Genomic DNA, 22,150 nt, shown 5'->3' with positions numbered 1-22,150 from the left:
AATTTCTCCAGCAAAAATGAGGGAAAAAAAAAAAGAAAAAGGGAAAAACCAACAACTAGATCGATCACGGAAAGCCATTATTCCGTCGCAAGGTGTAATGATTCTTCGACGTTTGATCTTTCGGCGGCAATTACTCCGTCTCTGCCTTTCCCCTTTCATCCCGCTATCGGAAGAAACGGAACGAAAAAGAAAATGGGAAGGGTGGAAAAAGCAAAAGGAGAAACAGACGAGAGGAAAAATAGGTGAAAAGGGAAGGAAAGGCAGGTCGCTGAGAGTGAGTTACAGAGCATAACGCTGGCCAGAATGACGACTCGTATAGCGGCGAGTCCCCTCGTAATAACGGTTCGCCGTTTTACAGCTGGTCGACTCCTTTATTCGAGGATCCACGTGGATGGATGGAGGATACGGGAGCCATTGCACGACAGAATTTCCACGGCAGAGGAGGACGACATTCCGTCCTGCAATTTGCTCGGTGTAGCCACGGCCAGGCCGTTTTATCGCCCGGGTAAACTTGTCAGACTAAGGGACGAAGCACGCCCGGTGTCGCCAATGGAAAACCATGCTTCCCAAAGTCAATCCCCAGCGTCAAAGTATGCCGCAAGTGATACCACGCGCCGTGGATTGATTAACAGTGGAAATCGTCGCTGGGTTTCCTTTTTTACGTTGCTGACCATAAGAATTAGCCAATTTGGAAGTTTTCTTATTGCACATTTTTGGGGAAATTCTAATAAATCCAACTTGATTTAATATTTTGCGTTGTGAGGTATTAGGTTGTTGGCGAAATCGTCGACAGGTTGTCTTTTGCATTTTGCCGGCTATAAGAATTAGAACATTTTTCGATACATTTTTTTTTTTGGAAAATTCTATCAAATTCGATTATATTTAATATCTTACATCGCGCGGTTGTAAAGGTTGCTTGAACACAAATTTAGTATTTTATTAAATTATACGTTCATTGCTTCTTTCAATGACTTTGTTCCAACTATCGGACATCTTCGCGAGTATATCTTTTCCCAGAAATTTGTCGTCGGTTTCGACGATAGGAATTACGAATAAGGAATTCTTTCGAGTTGTTGATGTAGATTTAATTCTGCTCGAGAAATTTTTAGAAAAATCATGCGATTACGCGAATATTCGAATTACGATTGAATATTTTTGGCCTACTCTTTGTCGATACGTAAGATCGGTCGCTATCTCGTCGAAGAAACGAAATATTGTAATTAACAAGGAAATATATGTCGTTTTAAGGAAACTACATACGATTGAAGATTTATTTTCAACTAATTCTGTCTTCTAAGTTTTTCTTATTTTCTCCGATCTGACCGATTTCGGAGAACAGAAGAGCGAGGGAAAGAGAATGATTCTCTCTTGTCTTGGCTGTTGTAATTTCGTTCCGAACCACCATACTCCGCTAGGATTTTTCCGTTTCCTCGTGCCGTGATATTTTCTCTTTCGTGCTTTGTCTTTTTTCCCCGAGTTTAGGATCCTTTGAGAGGGACAGAGAAAACGAAAGGGAACGAAAGCTCTCAGCGGGCGAGAGAGAGTAAAATGAATTACAATTATTTTGGAACGAAAACGGGTTACGCTCGGCTGCCACGATAAAAGGGCAAAAATATATTTTTCGCTTCTTTTTTCCAGCCTCTGCAGGGCCCTTGTAACACACGAAAAGAAACGTTCTCTATATTTCTGAGCCGTTCTCGCGACTTTCATTTTATTTCTCTCTTTCCATCCTACCCTGGTGGTGTGCCTTTGAGCGTGTGCTTCTGCTTCGAAGAAAATAATCCGAGGGACGTCTGCAAAAAATAATTTTCCGCGCGGCTGCCGCGCAACTGCACGCGCAGCATTGTTCCTCGGGATTTAATTTCTGTCCAAAGAAACGACGTGAAAATGTTTCCTTTCCCCTTACGACTATCTCTTCGCTGGTTATATAGCCAGAAAAATTCTTCGCACGATCGTTGATACCATCTCACGAGGAATTTCAGTCGATCGAATAGTTTCTGACCATTGTTTTTCTTTTTTTTTCCCGCTTTTACAAAGGATGATCGCGGTCGTTTTACCAGCAACAGCGTTGGTTAAGTCGAGGAGCAATTATCAGACCGCGAATGTTTGTTTAAATTGCAAGAACGTACAGAATGTACAGGAATAGAATGACAGGAATAGAATAAATATAAGAGATGTACTTTTTACGAACATAACTAGAGAAATGTAACCTGGTTGTACCAGTATCAACGATATTATAACAAACACGTTATTCCATGTTCGTATGTCTGTGTATTACGTACATTTGTATAAATGTACAGTACATACCTTTTGTGTATCGTAGTACTCTAATAGAGTAGGTATTTCCACATACATATTGTCCATTCGTTAAAAAAGGTGTCAGCTCTTCGTTACCTATCATTCGAGAAAATTATATCTTCGACCATTTTTATAAAGCGTTTTATAAACCTTTTCACGGTTCAGGTATATTTATCTAACATACCCTAATTTTAAAGATTGAAAAAATATTCCAAAGCTGTCAAACATGCAGCCAGTGTTAATATATTTTCTCCATAATCTGCTTAAGCGAAAGGGTTAGAAAACAGGAACGAGATCGTGCAGATTGCCTTGATGCTCACGTTACGCTTCCACCGGTTTACCATACGTAACAAAATATGTATTTCGAAGCGAGGACGAGCAGAGGCTGCGCAGAGTTATTTGTGAAATCTCCCTCTCTCTCTCTCTCCCTCTCCCTCTCTCTCTCCTTCTCTCCTTTTCTATAGTCAGCGAACGGACAATTAGAATGAACTGTGGGCAGAAACTCGATGTAATTGTTGCTCCCTCGATGTCATCACCATATTAATCTCACTGATTACTGAAAGCTGGCATTAGATCTTTAACCGATCGATACGTTCGTTCGTGCAACGTGTCTGTTTTTCTTGCGTTTGAACGTTACGTACGTTGTTTTCCCGCCGTTGAACAGATCGGCAACGTTAATACCGTGGAATTAGTATGCGCAAGTTCTTGTACACGAAACGTGCCTCACGTTTAGTCAGCGTTTTGTATGTTCTTTTTCAAATTCGCGATAAATAACGAAAGATTGGCGATTATCTCTTTCGTGTCGGCGATATCAAATAACAGACGATGACCGATTACAGGCCGATATTTTCGATCGATTTACACGTGTCTGTAGATAATATATCTTCAGGAGTGGTCTAAAGAAATAAACTGGAATATTCGCGAAACATCGGAACAAAGCGTAATATTAATGAAAATACGATGGAAATCCAAAGTGTCATATAAGTGTGGTATATATAAAAGTCATTTTAACACGGGATTTTTATTCGACTCGAAATTTTTATTCTAAAAGCGTTAAAATCCCAGAGGCGCAAACAGTATAGCAAAGAAACTTTCAATGATACCAATAGCAGCGAAAGAGTGAAGAACTTTTTGCTGGTCCTTATTACTCGCAACTTTTTTTCTACTTTATACGTGAGCTTCGTTAGCCACCAGAATTCTGACACTCTTTCGGACTGTTTTTGTGCATTTCTCGTTGGACAGGGATAAAAACTCTGCTAGAATCGTACGTTTCTTTTTACGTATAATTATACGACGAATAGGTTTCGTCATCGTTGCGAGCAGCCAATCACGTTAGTTTAACTATACAGTAACTAACATAGCCTCAAAAAACTGGCATCTGCTTTTCCTGTTAGATAAGATAAAATCTTCGGGTTCAAGAAGAATCTGGTTTCCTGAAAAAAATATAGATTACGACGTTTAACCAAGAATCCATAAACGCGTGGAAGAAATTCTGCAATTTGATTTCTTTGTTGTCGACTATCACACGTCACGATGACAGTATACTATTACTAGATAGCGTGGAATTTTCAGGAAATCCAAGACCCAGATATCTGGTTACCCGAACAGAACGCGTTCGACTTGTTCGGAATACCTGGTGACCCAATAGCGCAACGCGTGAAGTTTCTCTCTGGTCGTATCGAAGACGTCCGTTAATCGATTCCCACTCAATTAAACCTCGAGAGATAATATCTCGTGCCTGGATACGCGGAATCCGATTTAATTACGATCGCCGCGGTGTAACGATTATCCGCTAGCCATTCGCATTGTTCATCCTGCCGTTTGGTACAAGCGTTACACAGGTTTAGTACACTGATTGGAGTCGTTTTAGGGAAAGAATCGCGCGTCGTTGTGTCTCGTCACGCTGGGACGAACAAGCGGAAGTCGTTGTGAACGCAGCATAAGGGCACTGGGACGCAGGAAGTGAATAGAAATGTCTGACGACACACATTCCAATTTCCAACGGGATACTACCGTTTCCTTCTACTTTTCTCTCTACTTTTCATTCATCGTCTTCTTTAGTTTCTTTCTTTCAATTAACGTGCCAGGACTTTACACATATAAAGCGTAGGCGCTATCGACGCACCCGTTGCGTCACATTATTATATTGATGCCGTTATTACATTTTTGGTTTTTTACTTTGTGACGACGTGGTTTGCAGAAATGAAAAAATTGCGAATAAATGAAATTTACAGGGAAAGTCATGAGAAATATAACTTTCGTCTTATTTCAAGCAATATTTTAACTACGATTAAAAACGAACGTACATTTCAATAGAAAGTGACTAAGAGTTGGGAGAAGCTGCTAGACTCGAAGATATAGTTAGCGAATTTTCGCAAAAATCACATCGTCGGCTCGTTGTTGAAATTCATTTATATCTACAGCCATTGATAAAACGCATTCATGGAAACCCGTTCCACCCAGGAAAGAATTCCTTGAAAAGTTGCTTCCATTCAGGCGATGACCTTGTCTTTTCGCCTACGATTTCACGCGCAAGATTTGTCTGTTTTAATCAAATTATTATACAGGGTGGTTCGTAACTGGTGGTACAAGCGGAAAGGGGGCGATTCTATGCGAAAAAGAAGTCGAAAATATAGAATAAAAATTTTTTTTTTTAATTTTTACAGTGAGGTCCGTTATAACGAGACGTGATGAAATGCACGCGTACCGAGCGAAAATTCAAAGTCGATTTTCTCGAAAACAAAGCCTCGAACAAAACATTTTTATTCTATATTTTCGACTTTTTTTTCACGTAGAATCACCCCCTTTCCGCTTGTACCACCAGTTACCAATCACCCTGTATATTATCAAATTATCAAGCCCCATTCACATATTCATTGATGAAACGCGATCTCGAAAGTTTCATTCTCACCATTCTGAAACTCTTATCTCGCTGCGAGCTACACGATAATTTCCTACACAAACGAAACTATTTTCAAATTAGAATACCGGAAAGATATTGCGAAACTTTGTTTGATTAATACATTAGCTCGTTATTAGAATTCGTTCAAATATCCGTGGCCATTCACGAAACGGCCGGACAATTTATGTTTATAAACGATGCCACCGTTCATTGTTGGCCGATTGTTCCCGGGGGATGATTAATCGGTTTCGTTGGAGCAAGTGCGCCGGTGTCTCCGTTTTAAAAAGAGATTTATTAGCAGCGTGACATAAACGGCGATTATGACTTCCATACGTACTCGTCGATTAATCACCGGCGTTGCTTGGTGCCTCGCTTAAGAACGCGCTACGCGAATTAACACCGATTGCGAAAGTCGATGCCGTGCGTGCAATCGATGCCTGTATGCCTGTGATTAGCCGCGCGATTTATACGGTATATTTATCAACGATAACGCAATCCACTCGATTCTTTGACTATCCTGTTCTCGGACCAAGCCATACCAACGTAGAGAAATATCAACGTTAGGCGGTGAATGATATATCCGTGGATATGAATTGGATGTTTGAGAGCGAAGGGTAGTTACGAGTTTCGTTCACAAGACCTCGTTTCATTGAACAATCTCTACTCCGTTTTATAATCGAGCTATATTCGTTACGAGCTATACGCAATTTACGTTTAAATATCGCATGATGAGAAATAATGATGTGTTGCACGTTTAGGTGGATCGAATTACAAGACGAGATGATCGCGATGGAGAGGTAAAAATGAAACTGTGGGTAGACGTTCTGTGTCGAAATGAAAAAGGCGATGTTGGTACTTGCACGTGCGAAGAATTAATTTTGAATCGATATGGAGAAGTTCGTATGCGAAAGGAACGATGCTGGAGTTCTTAGAAATATTGTTGACAAATATTTCATGGTTTTCGAAATTGTATAAATATGCGCGAGTGGATATCATCATCAAAATCACTTTTATTCGCGGTAAATTTCGACTATTACATTTTTCTTCAAATTCAGGTTTATCTGTTTTTACAGTTTGTTCAGACACATTGGGAAACTCGTATAGATATAAATTTCTTTCAAACAATAACGCATTTTATTGTAGTAGCCATTAAAAAATAATTGTAAAAACGTGGTCAAAGTCGTGGTTTATTTACTGATTGAAAATACATCTGCTCTGTAAGAATGCTTTCCATGACCATACAACTCCATAATTTGATTCCATGTCGCTCCTGTAATGTAATTCTCTCAGATATGCTCGTACAACACGATAAATATTTTGTTTAACAAAAGAAAAAAAAAAGAAGAAGAAGAATCAACGTATTGTATTGGACGAAAAGATTGAAGACACTACAGAACGCGAACAAGGCTCATTTTTGTTACGAGCCCTTTATTTGAAAACATCATGCACGCCTGTAGTGGCTTGGTAGCGGCAAAAAATGTGGACGAGAAGATTTTTCTGGGATCAGGCCGATCCATTCAGGCGATGTTTGAATTAAACGCGGCTCTTTGATTTTAATGATGCCGTGCGCGTGATACGAACGCATCACGTGTCCCTCGCCGCTCGAATCGGCTGAAAATTATCCGTGCGTTCGCCAATAACACGGCGTATTACCATAAATGCTGTCTGTCGGTGTAATTTTCAATTTTGTCCGGCCTTCTTGTACCCTTCTAACCGCGTGTCTCCTTCCTTCTCGTGCACCGAGTATCGCGCTCGGTTTTTACACGCGTTTTCCACGTGATTTCTTGCCGTCCTTTCTGCAGGCCGTGGATTACCAAAGAAAGAAGAAGATTCCCCCGGACGAGAGAAGAAACTAACGACTTATTCTCTGGAAGACAGAGACCCGTGATCGACGTTTTCCGTGCTGATGCTCGAGTTATCGTGGCCGTGATCGAAACAGTACCGACAATCGTGGGAGAAAGAATTTCGTTTGTTGTGTAATTAGCGTGAACGCAACTGCAAGGTATTGCCAGTATCGATAAGATCGGCTCGTTGTTCTCATTGGACCGCGAAAAACATAGCAATTCTTTGTTGTCACGTTTGCTTTCCACGTGGATGATGGTCTTAAGATGCTAGGTGTTTGAGCGAGGTTCACGTTTGACGGTCTAAGAACGAGGAAGAATCGTTGGAGATCATTTGATCTTAACGACTTTTTTCATACGGGTGTAACAGATGTATTCAGCGTAACAAGAAAGTTATTAGGCAGGAATTTTGTGTTAAAAAGTATTTTCTTTGCTTTCAAAGATATTGTTTCATGTGAATATTACGGTGTTATATTTAGGAAGAAATAAAATATTCAATACGGAATTGCTATGATAACAAGGACAGGAAACAATTAGGAAACAATGTCTTGATTTTTTGAATAAGAAATTCCTGGATCGTATCTATTTAGAAGGATGTTTATCATTTTTTAATTACAGTTTATCGTGCGATTCTTTTTCTCGTTGCTCTCTCAAGCGATCAATTGCTTTAGACGATGCCACATTTTAAGATATTGTAAAGCGTAAGCGTACAATAATGCATTATCATGTAGGCGATAGAAATTATTATTTCCTCGTCGTCGCGAATTTGCTGTTAAAATGCATTGCGAGGATCGACAACACCGTTACGCAACATAAGAAATAAAAAAGAAGATGAAAAATTTTGAAACTTTTGTTCATTTGAAATAGTCACCACTTAATTAGGTAATTAAATTATTAAAATTAATTAATTAAATAATAAAATTTCTGACGCAATTATCAGAAATGTGTTTGAATATTTCACCGAAAATTTTTTGTAGCTTCGTTTCCTCCTAACCAGCTGAAGATGAAACGAGGTTCTTGGTAAAAAATCCAGCATAGCTTAGTGTAGAATTATCGTTGAATATTAAACAAGGGCAACAAGGAACCGATTCTAGAAATATGTAATCGTGGTCGATTACATTCTTGGAGACTGGTTAACAGATTGCATCTTCGGACCGTCTGGAATCTTACGGTTGCGTTGTTATGTACTGGAAGACGTTTTACATGAAGACGATTACATAGACGATGCCACACGGGTTGGTTCACCTTGAAAGTTGTGTTACGATGAGCGGTGGATTTCTATCTTGTGGTTAGTCAAACCTTCGCTTACGTGTTTTATTACGTAGACTTGTCGTCGTAAGAATAAAACAACGGAGACATAGAAAGAAAAATCTTAATTTTCTGAAAAATTCTAGTCACCTTACATTCGATCCTTTTAAATGTTAAAAATTACATATCAGAAAACCATAGAAGAATATTACTCTGAATACAGTGAAATATCTTATAAATTATATGCCACAAAATTGTAGAAGAACAATTATATTTTTTCACACTTTCTTTGTTTAAAGGTAATTAATTGTTGCAATAAAATAAACTACTCTATCTCGTTAATTGTATAACAATTTATAAAGTGTATTATGACTCTAAATGTAAAAGGAACTAATTTATTTAATTTATTTTAATTTACTTGTGGTTTTGTATATCTTGATAGCAACGTATATCATACGGTATGTTAATCATCTGCTATAATCGAAAAAAGGTGTGGATATATTGTCAAATAGCAACGCTGTGCATTTTGGTGAAGAATTTTCAAATTATTCTATAAAACCAGAAATATATGACTCATTTTTCCCCTGTTCTGTCATATGAAATACACGTCAATAATAGCCATAACAAAAATCTGCAACGTAACTGACATAAAATATAATCAATGAAATTATAACAAAGACGAACGATACGACATAATAAAGTCTTACAGATTAAAGTTTCACAGATTAGGGAACTTTTCGCCGAGATACTGTCTTTGTTAGCTCGTAATTTGGTTAGCGACTTCCAACGAGACCGGTGAATACGAAGCCGGCCGATTACTCCATCGAAGTCATGCTTAGCCGTTATGGTGCGCATTATGCCGTGGAAAAAGTGTGCAACAGTATTTGCATGGCATTTGCATACGATTTGCATATAATCTTTAATGAACGAGAGATCTGCGCTTTCTCTCTAATAACGTGGAATATAACCGCGTATTTTTGCCGTGCACTTGTCGAAACGCCATACGACTACGCCTCTCTCGTGATTAATCGATCTTCCGTTCGTTCTGGGACAAGGATTTTTGTCTCGTTGGGAAAACGACGTCACGGAAACGAAAAAAAAAAGAAAAAGAAAAAAATGAAACGAACGATGAATAAGAAACGTGACACGTTCGATTGAACGTGATGTATCATTGGTAGAGGAATGTCTCGGAAGTCATCGATGCTGAATGTTTATCGAGAGTTTTAAAAGATTGATGCAGCTCGAGTGTATGCGTCACTTGTCAATTTATACGTTGCTTCTGCGTCGTTTAAGAATTAATTCTCGATTTCTTCCGAGGATTTCTTTGTCGAGGACTGCTCACGAGTACGAATAGTATGATTAAACGAAGAGCTGTGACATTGCCTCGATACAAATTCCACTAGTAAAATATTGGTTGGTTCGATAAGCCGATGTTGCAGATTTTATCCGAGACTGAAGTTACTTTCATTTGTCATTTACCGTAAGAAATAAAGACATCAATTACATTAAGAATACCAGGCACTAAATCAAAACGTTCGATCTATCTAAATTCTATATTTGTCACTATACCTCGTTCTTGCAAAAGCATATACATATATTTCCTCCTATTTGTCGTTATCATTCTCCATCGAAAAGTAATAAAACTTCAGATTTGAGTTAAAACAACTTCATCGTCTTAATAAACGAACGAAGCGACCCAACAGAACGCTTTCTCTGAAAGAATTCCAGCCCCTTTTTTGAAAGAAGCAACTCTTTGAGCGAAACATTCTTTCGGCATCTATATCGTGCTTTCCAAAAGCGCGTGGCTAACACAAATACACCTCAGCGGTCGCATATAATAATCGACGATGACAAAGTCCCAAAATCTCATACTAAAACGACTCAATTGCGAATGAATAAAACATGCGAATACATAACGCTTTCTCTGGTGAAATTCCACACTACGTGAGGAATTTTTCGAGCTAAAGATTCTTTCGGCACCTATATCGCCGCTACTCTGTGCTTTCCAGAAGCGTGTGACTAACGCAAATGGACCGTGGCAGTCGAGTATGATAATTAATTAGAAAGGCAGAGACCGGCGATCGGCGATCTCTTTCAAGCCTAATATAACTGGCTCTCTGTCTCGCCTCGGCTCCAGCGCCTCTGTTCATCCTCCTCCACGAAGGAAGTCTTCTTTTTCGTGGCCGCTCCTCCGAACGACCTTGCGATCTGCACCGCTGATGGCTCGGTCTGAAATATCGGCGTGCCGTGGATCCGGATCACATTCCCGCGAAACGATTTCGTAAGAATGTATCCGTCGGACGGTTGTGCCTGGCCAATTGTCCAGGTATTCGCAGAATTAAATCGTTTCGAAGCGTTCGCGGTGTGTCGCGGAAACACTAGGGTGGCGCGTGTACATCGATATCCGCTTGAAGCTGTGTGTGTATGCCTCTTTGGCGGAAAGTAATTTTCGCCGGGGCGATACGGGCGGAATGAAAGCGGCGGGAAACGATGGGAACAGCAACCGGGATTTCAGTCGTTCGCCGGGAAAAGCGTCGTTCGCCGGAAGCCAGGCAATCGAGATAACGACGAAATAATAATAAAGTAACGCGCTTGCGAGGTTGCGAGAATAACGATAGAGAGTGAGAGAGAAGGAGAGGGATTTGGCGGGAGCAGAATCCGGGCCAGGTTCGCTCTTTGCCCCGCTATACACAAGTCGAGTGGTTGGTTGGTTCGCTTGCTGCTGGTTTCAGCCCGATAATCGATCCTCTCCATTCGGTCGTACGTTGGCAACGAGAACACCGTGTGCACGCTTACGTTGAACGCTTGAAAAGTATTAAGAATGAAACTTCGTTCACACCGTCTGGTCGGCGTCGAAATCAATAATGCCCAGGTTGAACTGGGTTAATACCATGGTACGCTGCTTGGTCAGGAATTTCGTTCCGTTCTACGCCTTCGTGCCCTTCGTTTGTCTTTCTTCGTTCTTCCACCTTGCCGATCCGCCGTATCTCTCTTTCACTTTGGTCTGGCTCTTTCTTTCCATCACCTTGGACCTTTTCGTTCTCTTGCTTCTTTCCATCCTTTCGTTCACTGACTGCTAAGCATATGACGGATTCTCGAACAACGCAAAGGTCTCGGTCGACTAGTCGCGTAGTTGAAATACCACGTGTAATTCTTGGTGTTGTGATGATCGTAGCAGAGCAACTTGTTATTGACTGGGGACTCTGTTTCGTATGCTGTACGCGACGTCGTTGTGTTTCTGTAATAAAATAAAGTATTTTATGTAACGATATCACGATAACTAACGTATGTTGCAGAATATGTAAGTATCCGCTCTCCTCCTTTTTTATTGCCGACTTAAGACATTTGTTTTTTCGTTCTCTCTCAAGTTGATCCGCATAATGCTTCCGTTCTGACGTCTCTCTTTTTTCGCCTTCCTCCGTTCTTCCCTCTTTTTTTTTCTCTACACCAGCTAGCCGGAACGTACGAGCGTATAACGCGGTCGCGCCATTAAACCTAAGTGGCTTACAGCCTTAAAATCGTAATAAAAACCAGTCGGAATTACACATCGGTCGTCAGTGGACTTTGGCTGTCCTTTAACCTCGTCAACTCTGGTTTAGCCTAGAATATTTGACGTTCTATTGCCACGTTATAGCCGGACATCCCAGAAACATCCTCTTCGCTGCCACGTGCAGTCGGATTGATATTATTAGCGAAACTTTACAAGCCACGAGATACAAATCGCCAATACTACTGAAAGCTCTTCCGTTGCGGCAAGAAATCTGATATTAAGAGAAATTGAATTTTGCGAGTGAACTTTGAAAGAGCAGCAGAGTTTTACAAAATTCGTAAAGGAGAAATCGTAGTTTGTCAATTTGTTACCACGCCGAAATCAGATGTTTCACTCAGGACGCTACGGGAGTATTTTTATTATTCAAAGAATATAGTGGTAAAATAATAATAAACCGATGATGTAAGGCAACATTCTTCCCCAATGGATCGTTTATCTTATTGGTGGACACGGGTGACCATTGTGGCGCCTTGGTAACGGCTGATAGCGACATATTATAACAAGGATTCGTCTATTTCAACAAACCATTCGTATTCGTTATTTCGTCGTAAGCCAAACGTCCAGAATATATTGTTGAAACGTGTAGATGATATTAGTAAACAGTATCTGATCATTCTATATATATAATAGTAAGGTGGAGAGACAAGCGTGACATTTTTATGATTTCGACAAGACATTCGGATGAAATGGTAGAAGTCTGAAAAAAATTTATGTTTGTGATAAAGCAATGGTAGTGGTAGATTACAACAGAGCAAAGTGTGCTGTAGATTTATCAGATCAAATGATACTATATTCTACATCACATAGAAGAAACCTCAAGTGGTATATAAAATTAGCTTTAGAGTTATTGTTAAATACATCAGTTTCAAACGCGATGATACTCTATAAACAAGCAACAAAAACAAAAATCAAGATATCAGCTTTTAGAACGACACTCGCAATGCACCTTACACAGTGCCATTCACCAGAGCCGTCGAATATATTTATTCGACAAAGATTACGACACGAAATGCAGAAGAAAGAAGGGCAAGCGTACCTGGCACGAAAATTTTGCAAAGAGTGCTATAAAAAAAATGTTAAACAGTCAGGATCAAAAATTGCTAAGAATCGAACCAAAAAGTGACCACCTATTGTTCAGATTGTTTTGCTGAACCACATTTATGTTTAAAGTGTTTTAACACAGTGCACCGTTAGATGCAAGATTTCTTCTCATTTTTTTATATTGATGTTCTAATAAAAATGTTTAATTGTTCAATGGTTCACTTTTTATTTCAAAGTATCTTCTATTTATCGGTTATATATAAGCAAAACGTCCAGAATATATTGTTGAAACGTGTAGAAGATATTAGTAAACAGTATTTGCTCATTTTAAGTATTGCGGTTGGCGAAAGGTAAACAGCTTCTTCTTTCTAACCTTTTACAATGATACGAAGATGATATAAGAAAATTCACAGTATTTCGAAGCCATCAGTAGCTTTTCCGCGTTCGTTGGATCATTTCGACCTTATTTGATTTTTATTTTATTCATAGAAACTGTTATAGCTGTCGTTTTAGGATCGTTCGTAACAACATACCTCACCTGGAAAAAAAAAAACTATAAAAAAGGATCACTTATCTCGTTTTCGGAAGAGTTGGGAGATCTATATTTCGATCAGATTTTTAGGCCGATCGGTGCACCCATGGCCCGTGTAATTTCATTCGGATTCCGATTTAAATGGACGGTGACACGCGTCGAGATAACCGGTAGCTGTTCGCCGCGTTGAAATTTATTTAAAAGATGGTCGGAAGGGTTGTCGATGGGAATCAACAAGGGGAGAGCGAAGCGGGCACATGAAAGAGACAGAGAGGACGACGATTATCCGATATACGTGTCCAGTAACGATACGTCAAACACGATTTCCGGACATTTTTATAAGAACGATCGGTTCGACACGAATGGTTCGTCCGCATTAAACGTCGAATGAAGTTCGCGCCGGTGGATGGGACGCGTTCGCGGGTGAATCGAGCGTTGATTGTGGCGGCGCGTCGATTGTCGAACCGTGGTGTATACTCGGCCGGTCGATAGACGCCGGTACCGTGGCTCTGCGCGTACCTTCGCTTTGTTTGCCCGTAACAACCATAATTATCTTGCCACGACGTTATCTCGTATGAATCATACTAACCTGACGTAATGTACTTGTTGTTATTTGACGTTGCCATGCATTCAGGAGCCCTCTCCACGGATGCATCGTCCCAGACGCGCGAATTGACTCTAATTCGCAGATAAGACGAGTCGCCTCTCTTGACTTTGTAAGCCGCTTGTTAGAGGATTTAACCGACCTTGGTTAAGTCGTAGAAGTACTTTTTCAGCGCAGTAAATCTTTGTTCAAATTTATGATCCTCCGTGGCTGGGATTTCTATCGCTCGATCCGGATCTTGTTAGTTTAATATTTAAAAATGTCCGAGGCAATTTACTTAATTCAGCGTTTCGCCTTGTGAATTTTTTTTCGCAAGGTTTCTCGGTTATAGGATTTCGCTTTAATTCGCAAACGGTTGAGTTTGTTATTATCGATATTCCACGGGGTCCGTTCTATCGAGGTCAGTTTGATTATTATTCTCATTTGTATCATTTTCTTAATATTACGCTCTTTCTTAATTTGATAATATTTCTGAAGAAGTTACTTGTTCTTTTCTTTCCTTTCGTAAAATATAATTAATTAATACGATCGTAAAATACATATGATACGACTAATTAAAACGATCAAGGTTTGTCCTTCTCACCATTGCTTTGATATTTTATCTTTATATTATTTGTATTATACGACGAGTTTATTCCGAACTGTGAATCTTTTAAAGTACGAATATCTTGGAGAATACGTACGCGTATTCCAATACACGGAAAGAACAGACGCTATAAGAACAGGTATAGGAGAATTAGTTGCATTGGTTCTGGCATGTTCCACGTATCTACATAATGAAATTGAGATGAAAAGTTGAAGCTAATCAGCTTGTCTACAGAGAAACTCAATTATAGATGTTACATTTCTATTTAAAATTCATGGCCAGATAAATGCAAAGTTTCCTAGACGTCTGGTATCATATGAGAAGTCATCGTAGAAGGTCGCCTCGCGATAGAATAAACGACATTGAATTAGACGATATCGCGTGATTTCACGACGCAAATAGGTTGCGTGGCAACTAGTAGATTTATCTCGAAGAGCCGCGTAAACGCGACACAACGCGATGACACGCAACTTCGCCTGCTTTAATTCTAGTTTGTCGCTGCCTGGATGTGGAAGAAAATGCAGCCGAAGGAAAAAAGGCTGTCTGAGCGGCGAGAGGCGAGCGTTTTTTCCCTTAGATAAATCCTTCAATTACGGGCTGGCGAGTCAGTAAATATAGCTGCTGCAATGTCGGAACAGCCTTCGAAAACTTCGTTTCGCTGTCAGAACGACGGCTTTAAGTGATTTATAATCAAAACTGGATTAGGTGGATGGAAAAGCCTTAACTTGCTCGAGCACTCGAGGCAAGTCGAGGCCCGTTGAACATGAAGCCTGCCAGTGATTTAAAAGTCTCTTAAAACGTATTAAATAAATGGCCGCTTGAAAAACGCGAACGTTGTTCGTGGGAATAATGTCTATTTATCCGTAGGCAGCTATTTATCATTTCGAAGCGAAGGATTCGCGCGAATGAAATGATTCTGCTTGCTCCTTGAATATCTTTACGTAGTACGTACTTACTTCATCGATGTATTCTTTCATAATGTTTTTATTATCGATTTATTGTCACGTATAAATCTTTTTAATAAACGCAATGATTAACGTTCTATAGTTCTACGGAAAATCGAAGTAAACAACAGTTGTCGTACCGAGTCCGATTCTTTCGTTTCACCATTTTTTTTTTCTTATTAGATACATTTTCTGTCTACTTGCCTTGTTTGACTAGTTTAACTTTGAAATAATGAGATTTATTCTTATAACGGATCAAATTTGTACATGTAAAAATTGAAGAAGATTTAACAATATTATATTTTATTTTCATGTAGGAATCAGATTACTAGATTACGGATACGTTTATGGAAATTCATATTTTCATGGACATAATTAACATATAGTGTAAATTCTAAGATATATCTAACTAATTCTTCTCTTTTCATTTTGTTTCAGGTAAGCACAGTAAAAGGGAATTTACACGTATAAGACATCGATACGTACCAGGCATACTACAGGTTTTTATATTAAATATTCGCGTTATTAACTTAGACCTTTGCGATTATTTATGCGAATTCATATTTTCATGAATACAGTGAACCGAGGAAGTGGCGTTTAAACAGAGATTTGACAAAATATTACTATAATTTTATTACTTTACTTCGGATATTTTATACTTGCGTGTTATCGGGCTGCTAAGAATATTCGTAACATTCTCAAAATAGTACTTTCACGTTCATATGTTACAAGAATTTGATGCTGTAACAACGAAACGTAAAACTTCATAAAAAACGCTTTATCGGAAAATAAGGATGCGTGCAAATATTTCTCGCATCCACTTCGTACGTACCATAATCAAGCTACCTGTACTTTGCCTTCTCTCGTCCAACAACGACGTTTCCAAACGAAAAAAAAAAAAAAAAAAAAAATGAAAGAGTGAAGGTACACGAGTGGTGATAAATTTCCGAACGAAAACCTTCGCTGAGAATCGTCACGAGGCATCATATCTGCGGTGATTTGTTACCCTGGGTGTCGTCTAGCTCCGGTGACACAACCCTGTTTCATTCTGATGGAAAAGCGTTGTACGGAGTTTGCGTAGCGAGACGGAAAGTCGCGAGGTCGCGTGCCACTCGCGTGACATCCGCTTGATAACGATGCTTCACGTATCCTCGATCTCGACGTTCCTCAACATCGTCGCCGTCGTCGTCGTTTTCGTCTTCGTCGTTGTTGACCGTCTGCACAGGGTAACCCGTCATTTTTTACCTCTTCTCGAGCGTTTTGTAAATAGCCGACGAAATGGCCCATTTTCCTAGCTGGTGCTCGCGTTCCTCGGGTATCATCCCGAGCGTACCGCCGATTCATCACAAACTGTCAAGCTGTCGCTGAAACCGGTGCATCCTAAATGCGACCGGACACTTTATTGCTCCTTTTGCTTACTGTTTCCCGATGGCCCGTTAACGGTGATTGATGCATTTTTAACGGGTCTCGTCTCATCGAATATTATGAACAGTTTACACGCGTTCCACTTTTCGATCCTTATCGCGTCAGATTGAAACGTATCGTTGTCCGTTATCACTCGCGTTCCAGCGTTGTTCGGGCAATTTTCTGTTTCGGTTATTGCAACGGCAGATTATAAATTCGTTTCTGTACAGTCAGCGTTCCATTTAACTGCGCCAACTCTCCACGACGGCTTACACTTTCCAAATTTCATGCAGGTGCGTGCACAAGTACGCTCGTCCATCAGGCTGTACACTTTCAGACAGCGAGATAAGACTGGAAGATTATTACGGACTTACTGAAATCTTCATGATCGTCGTTTTGCTTGGAACCGTGGTCTAAGATGAATCTACCTATATGTTCTGTGTTACAGTAAGAATGAGAATTAAATTAGTAGATACTAGAAATTCAAACTCTTCTTTATAATTGTTGTAATTATTTTCGACGTTTGTATCATTCGATTTTGTCATCATATCATATCATATCATTTCAATTGGTAATTGCTATTCTTTGGTTTCGTGCATTCTATAAACGACACCACGGGTGAGATTCAAATTTTTGTTCGCTTCATCGAATTTCCTAACACGTATCGACGTTAAAATCGAAAAATCGACGAAAATGTGCCTCTTGTGACCTTCGCATAATTCTACCAAAGATCCTCCTGCGCTCGCAATTGACGTTTTAGAATCTGAAAGAAACCTAGTCGCCATCCACGTTTTATACAGAAATCTCGTTCAACTTCATCACGTACCGCGTTATCGCTACGATAAATAAAGCAACAGATAAATGGTTTTATTCGAATCCGGTAGCCTTGAAACAGACTTTGCATTGCGATTTTTGTTAACTTTGCAAGATAAAGTAATAAATTCGTACAACTGGTAACAAGAAATAAGCGTAAAACGTAGAAATGGTGGAGTTCATCGAATTTAATGTCCCCTTTGGCCTCCGTGGAAAACGTAGGGGTAGATCCGCACGCAGGCATCTGGCCGCATTATTACCGACAGTAGCGCAATTATTTCGGCCCGACAATGTTCTTTGTTCGCGCGACGTGTTTGTGGGTCGTGCATTTTCGGCGATCCATTGGGTTTCGTCGCCTGTCCCGCTCTCCTACCAACCCAAAACCCCCCCGTAACACCCTCGAAAACTAGGAAGGGTGTTTCGCTCCCCCTTTCCTCCGCAGAGTTTAAGCAGGACGTCGGTGAACAGTACGGGTCGGGTCGATCCTCTTGGCGAACCCCAAAGCTTGGACGTCCCTCGGGGCTTCGGCACACGATATAATACACGAGAAACTTAACAGGCATCGAGCTTACCGAGAGTCTTGTACAGTAACACACCCCTGCCTCTTCTCTCCTAGTCGCCACGAGCCCCAGCGTACCACTTAGATTCCCTTTTGGTGCTACATACAGGGTGTCCTGTAACGTATGGCAGTAATTTCCACGAAGAGTAGACCCTTTATTTGGAAACAATTAGAAAGTTTATAGAAATATCGATCGAAAGTTTGGCATGCGTATGCGTCTCGTGGAATTTAAGAAATGAAAAAGAATGTCTGAGATTGCATTCAATATGAAGGTTTTCGAATTTGTTAAAGTAAGGTTATTTTAGAGATATTGTGTGAAAATCAAGGGAATCGTAAATAATATTGATTTTCAATTGATAATAGAATTAATAGAGAATCGAATACACGATACAAGTAGGGAAGTGATTTCAGAATTTTGGTCGATGGCGTATGCTTTGTTTCAGTTCGTTTATGAGGTATAACGAATTTTGTGTTATGGCGTCTGGCATTTGATAACACTGGTAGTACTGATTTTCAATTAATAACACAATTAGTAGAAAATTTAATACGCGGTATAAACAGGAAGGTGATTTCGCCACGGTTGACGTATCGTTTTATCTATCTCAGCTTGTTTATCAGTGTTTGTGTCGCGTTAGTTGATGTTTGATTATCTTCGTTAAATTGATCGTTGATTAAATTCCAGAAGAATTTTAATTCCAGCAGTGTTTCGCCGTTATAGAAGTGAAATCAGTATCAAATTATGATCTGAAACAGAGTAAGCATGATCTGAAATAAGTAGTTTCAAATGATTTTAGCAACGTTTCATTAACATCCTTTACAGAAGAATAATTAATATTAATAAAATACGACCTTGCTGCAAAAAATATATTACATTAAATGAAATGAGACGATCCACAGTAATTTCGACTTTCATCGAATTTCATAGAATACGCGTATTACAGGACACCCTGTATACGCGTGTATCCCGCACATGTTCGTTCTTCTCGCTCTATCTGGCGAGTTCACATTCTCCTTGGTTCGTTTCTACCCTTAAACTATAAGTTGGCTGGAGCGGGGCGCCAGGATCCCCTGGCGGCGCATTGCGCGTTTCTGCTTTCGAATTTCGATGTTCGAGCCCCATTTCAGCCCCGGGAACATCTGCTAGCGCGGTGATCGAGCCACGCCACGTTTCTCTAGGATCCACACCCTCTATTTTCCTTGTCTCCTCGTTTATCTATCTGTTTGGACGGCGTGTTTTAGCGGGACTCTTAATCGTAATAAAACGTCGCGGAGTAACGCGTACCGGAGGGGCAGTCGGTAGGTTTGGGATTTTCGATGGCCAGCCGAGGGGTTTAATGACAGTAGTAATGGAGTATAGAAAATGAGACGGCGAAAACGACCCGCCCGGGATTTCGAGCGAATGGATACACCGGCATTTATGTTTCATGAAACGTCGGTCCATGCCAGCTCGGACAGTAAACGTCCCTTTTGCCCTGCGTTGGTGTGTTTTATCTAATGCAGTTTCCTACAGGACAACAAATCGTTCTCACAACGACAACTTCTTACCTTTACCAAGCCGCGTTTGCATTTTCCACCGTTTACATGGGAAATTAATTTTTCAACGATCGCTAGTAGATACGTCTCTGTTTGTTTTCGACCTTTAATCCTTTCGGTGATACGGCTACAGACGGATACATACGACAAAATATGCGTAGGTTAAATACAGGCAATGAACTTGTTTATTATCGTTGTTTTTTGAAGATGTTCAATTTCTGTACTTTTCTATTTATCGATGTTGAAAGTTATTTTGTGTTTCATATTAAAATAAATGTTACTATGGACCGTGTCGTTTTATATTGCAGCAAATTCTTTTCAGTTCGTATTTTGGAAAGATGTTTGTAAAGTATATTCGTACGTGCACCTTTGTTGGTTGCTTATCGGTATTTCGAGAGATTAAATTTCGAAATTTCGGACCATAAGCTTATTTTAATAAGTTTCGAGCAAGTTACTGTTCAACGTACCACTTTGTATTTTGCATTAATCCAGTCATAATTACGTGAGAGCTTCCCATTTCTATCAATACGCGTAATAAAAAATTCCCATTTCATTAAGCAAAAAGAAAACCTGCTTCCAAATACGACTTACCGTTGCACCATGTTAACGATTAATGTACAAAATTTTCTAAACGTGTTATAACTAATTTGTTATAGATTTCTCGTAATAAAAAGGCAACTACCAATGGAATAGAGATATTCGTAATATACATAAAATTATACCCACATAATATGCGCTTATGTTATATAATTATTATGATACTAATATATATTAATTATGTATATTAGTGTGCATTAATCATGTACACCGTTTATGTGTATACGATGTTATTATATTTTCAATTCACGAAGACGAATGGTGAAACTAACTGGTTAATTCGGATTAACCATGTGCTGCAGTTTTGCCACATCGAAACGCGAACGTAGCGAAGAAAAACGGCTGTTTGGTAGAAAATTTCGGGCAGCTGGCGATTTTTAATAAAAGAACCGGCGGTTTGCGCCTAAAACTTGTGCCGGGGCAACGACACGCCGCATTCCCGGCGAGCCGTGTGCGGCATCCACAACCTCTCTTCCATATTCAGGTTAAGGAAGAGAAGGCCGACGAACGTGTACGTGCCTCGACGGATCCCTTCGTATCCTTCTCGTTTCCTCGTTTCTCCTTCCTTCCTCTTCTTCTTCCCTCTACTCGATACTCGTCCATTGCTCAGGTATACCTTCCAGTTTTTGCTCTCGATGCTGCGTTCCGTTCAAGGCCCAAGGGCACGATGAATGCGTTAATTGCAACGAAATTATTGAACCTCGTGATAGCGAGAATAAGACAAAGGAGGAAAGAACGAGGCGGATAGAGTGGAACGGAAGACGCGTGTTGGGTGTTGTTGGAACACGTGCATATGCCAGGCTTGATAATAATAGAGTAATAATTGATATGTAGATGGTGCGTCTTCGTGTACTTACGGGGAATTTATGGCGTGGCTCGTACAAGTAGTCGAACACTGCTAGAAATCTTTTACGTATACATTGTACAAAGCATTTTGAAATCTCATTAACATTTGTAACGAGGTAAGTTTGTCCTGATTATATTCGTAAAATTTGAAACGAACTTGAAAATGTGTACGTAAGAAGTTATAAGATATTTATGGTAAACATAATACTTAATACATAATAATCAATTATTCGTGATATACAGGGTGGTTGATAACTGGAGGTACAAGCGGAAAGGGGGCGATTTTACGCGAAAAAAGAAGTCGAAAATATAGAATAAAAATTTTTCGTTTGAGGCTTTGTTTTCGAGAAAATCGATTTTGAATTTTCGCTCGGTACGCGTGCGGTACGTTATAACGTATCTCATTGTAGATCGTTATCTCGATGGAAAAATTTAAAAAAAAGAAGAAAAAATAAAAAAAATTTTTTTTCTATATTTTCGACTTCTTTTTTCGCGTAGAATCACCCGCTTGTATCACCAGTTATCTACCACCCTGTATATTAATAACTCTAACGAGATCATCTCTTATCTCTACAATTTCCTTTCGGTTTGGTATCAAATTTTATTATAATATATTATTTAGTAAATTTAATTTTCATTTATTATCACAATAGTCGCGTCTCATCGGCTGTACTTTCAATCCTCAGATTGTTCAATGTCGCAACGTGCATCCTCAAACGCAAAGAAACACGATGGAAAAATAATCACGAGCTTTTCCATTGTACGTTCCTCGTCTGTTAGAACTTAACAACGGTAGGGAAGAATGAGAAAAAAAAAGGGAGCACAAGGAAAAGGGCGCTGTAGAATCGAGTC

At 39.7% G+C, this 22,150-nt stretch overlaps 2 protein-coding genes across 3 annotated transcripts in view; one reads left to right on the top strand and one right to left on the bottom strand.

The window, feature by feature from the left end:
• Nucleotides 1-22,150, top strand: part of LOC100743182 (plexin-A4) — a 433,200-nt gene that overhangs the window by 78,534 nt on the left and 332,516 nt on the right. The gene's annotated exons all lie outside the window — the stretch shown is intronic.
• LOC112212536 lies at nucleotides 9,281-14,066 on the bottom strand. The gene is made up of 2 exons (XM_024366329.2): nucleotides 14,002-14,066; nucleotides 9,281-11,527 (listed from the first exon to the last, which is right to left on the bottom strand). Exons 1-2 carry the CDS (start codon nucleotides 14,036-14,038, stop codon nucleotides 11,148-11,150), a joined length of 417 nt encoding a protein of 138 aa, XP_024222097.1. The 5' UTR covers nucleotides 14,039-14,066; the 3' UTR covers nucleotides 9,281-11,147.

The sequence above is a fragment of the Bombus impatiens genome, unplaced genomic scaffold, assembly GCF_000188095.3.
Source record: "Bombus impatiens unplaced genomic scaffold, BIMP_2.2 scf_0216, whole genome shotgun sequence".
Taxonomy (NCBI): Eukaryota; Metazoa; Arthropoda; class Insecta; order Hymenoptera; family Apidae; genus Bombus; species Bombus impatiens.
The sequence above is the reverse complement of the archived record's forward strand: the minus strand, read 5'-3'. Positions and strand labels throughout refer to the sequence as shown.